This window comes from Spermophilus citellus (assembly GCF_964194105.1).
Source record: "Spermophilus citellus genome assembly, chromosome: 1".
Lineage (NCBI taxonomy): Eukaryota > Metazoa > Chordata > Mammalia > Rodentia > Sciuridae > Spermophilus > Spermophilus citellus.
The window spans coordinates 39,051,472-39,058,995 of NC_138182.1; the positions used below are offsets into that span (position 1 = coordinate 39,051,472).

Below are 7,524 nucleotides of genomic sequence, written 5' to 3' on the forward strand. Positions count from 1 at the left end.
TATAGAAATAACATATATTCACATTTTTAGATACACAGAAATTTAAGAAAGGGTTAGTTTTTAAAAATATTTCCAATTTGATTGATTGATTGATTGATTGTGTGGTTCTGGGGATTGAACCTAGGGCCTTGTGCTTGCAAGGCAAGCACTATACCAATTGAGCTATATCCCCAGCCCTCATTTCCAATTTTAAATTGTTAAATTTCTCAATAAAATTATTATGGATTTGCCGAAATGTTTTAGGTGATTAATTTATACAGAATTTTCTCCTAAGTGGTAAAGAATTAATTCAAATTATATCATAATGTATAGTATCACCATATAATCAGGACCTTTCCCCCCTTGGTTTTTTATAGATTGACGAAGATCCTAGCCTCATTCCTGAAGCAACACAAGGAGGAACTTACAATTTCGACCCAACAGCCAACCTTCAAACAAAAGAATTTAATTTTTAAGGTCAATTGAGTGCAGCATCTTTCTCATGTTCAATATGAAGCACCACCAGATGGCTACCAAATGATAACAACAACAGCAACAAAAGGCTCCAAAACACATGCCTCTTCGTTTTGATGCTTCTAAAGCAAGCCATGTCTCAGTCACTTTGCAGTTGCCAAAAGTCACTCTCACATGGACTGTAAATGCATATGCATGATTTCCTAAACTGTTTTAGAATTCTTAACAATCTCAACTACCCTATTTTCCCCGGTCCCTGGTGCCACATGCTGACAACTGCAGTCTCCAGTTTAAAATATTCCATAGTGGTGGCATGTCAGCTGCCCATTGGTATTCCTTTGGAAAATGGTGCACTGTGGATCAAGACACTTTGGTATGATGCATATTCACGTTGGAAGACTGAAGAGGTGCAGTATGATCTGAGCCTCCGTCATTGTCCTCCACAAACATATTTTCATATTCTTTATGAGGAAGAATAGATTTTAAAGTACAAGCCAAATGATTTTCATTGGTGGAACAGACACAAAAAAAGTAACTTAAAAACAAGAAACTTGGTTATTGATTAAACAGATAAGTTTTAAAAAACTGTACTTCATCTACCAGTAATTGATGTGTTTATTATCTGCCTCAGAAGCCAGGGTTGGAGGAAGAACTTTAGATATGGATGGTAATGCTTTCACCATTATACCTAATTTTTGAGAACAGCAAGCCCTATTTGACCACTCACTTCAGCCTGTGTGTTCCTGCTGTTTTGAAGTAATCAAATGCTGTGCATGGTATTTTACCTGAGCTGCAACCTGTTACAGACTTGAACTTCTGTTTAAGTTGAAAGCAAGAGTCCCTGTCTACAAAGGAAAAAAACAAAACTGCAAAGGTCTAAAATATTCATTGGTGATGTTTAAAAAAATAAAATCTTGCTTTCAGCTTTCAGGAGTTAATATTTTTGTTCTAATCTGATAATTGGATATGGTTGATTTATATTGGGTTTAAACTGTGGAGCTTTCATGTTTACTGTAATTTAGTCTTAAAACATTTTTTACTTAGTAACCAGTGCTTTTGATAATGTGGTTGGCAACAAACCAGCAACTATTTAGAAGTGTTATAAGACTTCATTCTTGGAGTATTGGGAAAGTTCACTCAGATCCTACTCTAAAAGCATCTGCACTTATTAAAAAAATTCAAACAAGGATCTGTGTTGAGGAATAATCTGCAGTTATTTAACATAATAAGCCTGATTTGCAGTGATCTTTAAGTAGTTCTGCAAAATCTGGTATTACTATGTAAAGTTATTGCTTTTGATAAATTGTCTGACCCAGTTATTAATGAACGAATATGGATTTGAAAATTTTTAAACTAAATAATTTGTGCTGTCACAGAAGTGGTTTTGTTGCTCTTGTTTACTGGACATAATTTCCCAATGCATTGATGTGAAGGGATAGAAAATCTAAACTCATTTAGTTATGGGGGGTGTATTTACTGTGATGAAGATGAGACAGATGCCATCAGAGCTTTGTGAATCAACTGGGGTGTTTTCACTGATAAATAATACATAGCAGGTGTGCATTCATTACAAATATATGTATCTGCCAAGGTGGAGCCACTTTAAAGAGTGAGTTTTGTCTTGTATCTAAAGTGGATACAAGCGTATGTTTAAACTGCAAGATTTTTACTTGCTAGAGAATCTGTTTTAATATAGTGGTTTGGCCTCTGATTATTTATAGGTTTTATAAATTTTAGAATCAATTTCTCTTTAAGGTGGCTCAGATTTTTCAACTCTTGTGCACATAAAATTGAGTTGAAGTTCATTGTGCCTTTTTTTCTTTATCCAAATTTTGAGTTAAAGCTTCATATGGTAAATGCATCCTGTTCAGACACTATCGTCTAAATTTTTCAAACTGTGTGGTGTTCACTAAAAATAGGAATAACAAAATCAAATCAAATTAAGGTCACACACTTGGAGAAAACCTTAAAATACAAATTGTCTGGATATTGTGAATTGTCTCCCTTCCAAGTTTGTTTCTTCCAGACTCTTATACTTAACTGACAGTTACCTTTCAAATTTGGCACACACTGAGATTAAAATTGGGCCTTTACTATGATGATTCCTATTTCCTCTTGTGTTTTAAGTGCAAACTAACATTTAAGTGAACATTAGCATCAAGTAGTGCAGACAAATGTGTGCATTTGCTTGATTCAGTTTGTTGTGACCTTACCAGTTTTGAATTGGAATTGCACCATTTCATAGATAAAGGAAACTAAGTATATTGCTGCACTTTTAAGTTTTCAAAACAGTGTTTAAAAATTGCATTGTTTTTATTTTTTTTTAACTCAGTTAAAATAGACTAAAACGTTCTTTCAAAAGAGGCATCTAAACGTGTTCTTAATTTTGTATATGGGCTTAGGTTTTGTAACCAATAAAAAAAGCTGCTATCAAATATGATAAAATATTGAAAGACTTATTTTTGAAAATATTGCTTAACTTTGGGTTTTGTATGGTTAAATTTAAATTTGGAATGATTTTCAACTATCAGACACATTGAGGTAAATCATGAATTACTCTTTCAGAGTATATTTATGTCTTTCCCACTATAACAAACAAGGATGACCAATAACTATGCTGGAGTATTTTGTGACAAATAATATGTACTAACAGCTATACTACTTTCCTAAGATGCCATAACAGAATACCACAAACCAGGTGATTTCAGACAATAGAAATTATTATCATAAACTCTGGAGTCTAGAAGTCCTAAATCAAGGTGATGACTAGGCCAGGCTCTCTGTGAGTCTGCAAAGGATCCTGCCTGCCTCTCATAGCTTCTGGTGGTGGCTGGCGACCCTTGACATTTCTCGGCTTGCAGCTGTATCATTGCATTCTCTGCCTCTGGCATTATGTGACCCTCTTCTGATGTATCTCAGATTTAAGCACTGTAACTTAGAAAAAGACCATTTATTTGAGAAGGTGGTATGAATTTGACTTTCATGAAACAAACTTTAATCCTGCTTAACCCTTGAAAACATGTAACATAGAAAATAGTAATCGAAGTAAACCTGAAAGTTTAACCTGTTAGAGGTTGTGGCTCTAAATGAAATCTTTGATAAATTAAAAGAAAAAAAGGAGCAGCCAAACTTTTGATTATAGAAATATTTTTACTTTTGTATAATGCCACTTCAAATTATTTTTGAAAGAAGTCAGTGTATAAGTAAATAAATGTGATAGTACTCATAATCTTGCCATCATTTCCTTCAGAAGGGTTATCCTTTTCAGGGGACTCAATATATAATTATTTCAGGTAAACAAGTAACTGACATTTAGGAATGTCAGTTATCTTACTTCACGGTTAATATTTTTATCCCTCATTAAACTCTGGGAAGTTTGAATTAAGTCTATTTGGGGAAAGAGAATATAACTTCTTTATATTAAGCTGTAAGTTTTAAGGCATATATCCTAAAGAGTGCTCTCTATCCACCACTGATACTTGTGATGCTTAGAAGGAACTGTTCATATAGATGCTGTACTTGATTAGATAGCTGAAACAACCACAGGATAATTCTCAAGTTACTAGAAAGATCTAGAGAGAGAGACACTGCAGGCACACTATAGATTATATCAAGAGAAATGGGCTGGGAATGTAGCTCAGCGGTAAAACACTTGTGTAGAGTGAATAAGAGGCTCTGGGTTTGATCCCCAGGGCTGTAAAAAATTAAGAAAGCATTTGGGGAAAATGACATGGTGATGCAACCTGTTACCACAATTTATTTGCCCAAGAAATCCCTCTAGTAATCTTGGCCCATGTAAGGGTGCATGGTAGGATGTTTTGCAGCATTTCCAGACTTTACTCAGTAGATGTTAGTACCTCATCCTCCTCCCTCAGTGAAGACAACCAAAAATGCCTGTGGACATTGTCAGGTTTTCCCTGGGAGCAAGAACTTCCCTGGTTGTGAACCACTGTCTTAAATGAGGAAGTCTAAATCATGACTTTGTTATGTGAATAGTCTCAGGGTTTCTTCAAATGCATAAGATTAAAAAATAGGAGACAAAAAATGTGCCTTTTCTTTATTCTGAATTTTAGGAAAAATCAGAGGCAGACTGTTAAGGTTTGGATATAAAGTGTTCCCCAAAGACTCGTGTTAAAGGCCTGGTCGTCAAATGCAGCCATGTTCAGAGATGGGGCTTTTGTGAAATGATTGGATCATGAGGGCTTTGACCCTGTCAGTGGATTAATCCACTGTTAGCTGAATGAACTATTAGGAGGTGGTAGAAGCTATAAGTAGGGCATGGTTAAAGAAGTGGGTCACTAGGAGCATAGAGTTGGGAACTGTCTTGACCAAGTCCCCCAGTTAAAGGTTATGACATCCTGTGTCTCCCCCTGACTTCCGGCTGCTATGAGCTGAGAAGCTTTCCTCCATCGTACCCTTTCACCATAATGTTTTGCCTCTCAGACCTAGAGTGATGGAGTCAACCAACTGTAGACTGAAACTATGATCCATAATAAATCATTCCTCCTTCACGTTGTTTTTCTCAGGTATTTGTCACAAAACAATAAGTTGACTAACACAAACCTCACTTCATTTCCCAGATCATCCTCCTGTGGGAACTGTAGAAGGTGCTACACCCATCTATTCCACAGGCTTGAAATGGGAATAGAGACTACTTGGTCAACTTTTAAAATTTGCCCTGTTGCTGAAAAACAGGGTTATATGAAACAGGTAACAAATGTGTTAATCGCTAAATCTCAAGACCTTCTTGTAGTGTTTTCCAAACATTTTTAGTTGAAGACCTTTAAATTCTATGAGGGAAAGCTGGAATTGGACTAGAAAATCAGCAGAGTTTGAAAATCATTTGATGCACTGAGATATTGGCCCCCCCAGGAAACTTACAAGTTTACTAAATGATTAAAAGCTAGGGAGCAAAGCTGGGCATGGTGACATATACCTTTAATCCCAGCTGCTCTGGAGGCTAAGGCAGGAGTATTCAAAGTTCAAGGCCAGACTGGGCAACTTGGCCAGACCTTTCTTTTAAAAAAAAACAAAGTTAAGGCTGAGGGGTTTGGCTTCCAATGAATAGAGTCCAGTGGTAAAGCACTTGTCTAGTGTATCAGGTGCCCTGGGTTTGATCCCCACTGCTCCCCATCCCCAAGAATGACAAACAAAACAAAAAACTGCAGGGAACTATGAGCCATGCAATAAAGAAAGGGTTCCCTTCAGGGAATTTATTCTACAGTGTCCCTTTTCCTACCCTAACAAACTGCTATCCACCTTCTTGAGTATTTCTTTCCTCAAATTGTGGGACCACAAATACACAACGGTCTTGTGTTAGGTAATGTGTGAAGCCATAATAAACAAGGAACATCTTCATGGGTCAGCAACTGAACTAGGTGGTAAGTAAAATGCAATTCTCAGTGTTACACAGTAAGGTACACATTGTGTATAATGTTTTAAGAATAAAGTCAATTTTATTTTTTTCATTTTTGTTTCTGAGGTTGAACCCAGAGCACTCTACCACTGAAGCAAGCTGTCTTATGGATAAGAGTCAGAAGTTTGAGTGACAGATGAGATACACAATGGGAGCTTGTTCTACTTTGTGGCTAGCTTTAGTTGGCATAAAATTCTTAATCCTAAACAAAAGTCACCTCTCTCAAATGTCTGTCATAAATTAAATTTTGGCTAGATTTTGGTTATTTCTTCAGCTCCCTTTCTCAGCCCGAATACCCCGTGCATTTCCTCCCTTCATGTTATAAAGTTATTGGACGACTTATGTGAGCTTATGTACAATAAATAGTGTGGTGTGACTTGTTTCTGAGTACAGTGGAATGGAAGCATTCAGTTATGTGGACACTTACAGTGTGGAAGCAAGTATTTCAGTTATTTTTACCAGCTTCATCATTATTAGATTTGTGATCAAGTGACAAGTCTCCTTTCTGTTTGGCCCAGTACTTAGGCAGCTACTCTATTCAAACCTAAATGTCAGAATTTTATATTAATTCAGCTCATTTTCTTCAAACGATTGTATTCTGTTATCTGTAGGAATCCTCTCAGTGTCTTTTGATATTTATGGAGCATCCTATCCCATGCCAGGTTCAATGCTGTGGCTCAGGATACTTTATAATATCACAGGAAAAGTTAAAGTTTATGACAAATGTTAGGAAAAAGAGGTTTAGGGGCTGGGGATGTGGCTCAAGCGGTAGCGCGCTCGTCTGGCATGCATGCGGGCGGCCCAGGTTCGATCCTCAGCGCCACATACCAACAAAGATGTTGTGTCCGCCAAGAACTAAAAAATAAATATTAAAAAATTCTCTCTCTCCCTCTATCACTCTCTCTTTAAAAAAGAAAAAGAGGTTTACAGTGATGTAAAAGAATTGGCCTGGTTAAGGAGATGACAACCAGGCTGATGGCAAGCTCTTACTAAGTGCAAAGAGAAGTTAAAATTTTCCCCAAATTACCACAACTGATGTGATGAAAATGCAGGAGTTCATTGTGCAGATTGGAAAGTCTCCTGACAGTGGGAAGAGTATGTAGCAAGGCCACATGGGAAGCACCACAGGAACTCAAGTGGGTGAAAGCAAATGATGCCAAATCAAAAGACTAATGAAGAGAAAGACGAGTTAATCAGGGCTCCAAAAATAGAGGCCAGACCCCACAGCCTGGTAGGTCATATGAAGAACGATGGGAAATTATTAAGCAAGAGGAATGACAGAAATTTAATGTTTAAAAAGGGTCACTAGTTGTTAAGGACAGGATTTTAGTGACAGAGGTTACTGTTCATAGTGTGAAACACCAAGACAGGAGGTGATGGACTGTTTGGTCCATGAAGAACATTGACAAAGAGATGCTCACCTGCTAAAACAGATGAGCTGGTGATGCCTTAGATATGAAGCTAGGGAAGAATCAAGGATGATTTCCAAATCCCAAGACTATAGCAACCAAGTGGAAGCAACATGGGATAGGGAAGAGAATCAGACAGACATGGAGGTGGAGGGTGAGCTCAGTTGGGTTGTGTTAAGTTGAAATATCCAAGACTTGCCTCACAGGGCAGTTGGAAATATTGATCCGGAAAGTAGAGGAGAATCT

General features: G+C 37.1%; 1 protein-coding gene across 1 annotated transcript in view; it reads left to right on the plus strand.

Annotated features, from left to right (window-relative positions):
* KPNA3 (karyopherin subunit alpha 3) overlaps positions 1 to 3,682 on the plus strand; it is a 78,720-nt gene extending 75,038 nt beyond the window's left edge. The window contains exon 17 of the mRNA XM_081291329.1: positions 357 to 3,682. Coding sequence (XP_081147455.1) covers positions 357 to 455 — 99 coding nt within the window. The 3' untranslated portion in view covers positions 456 to 3,682. The remainder of the gene's footprint in view (positions 1 to 356) is intronic.
* The last annotated feature ends 3,842 nt before the right edge of the window (positions 3,683 to 7,524 follow it).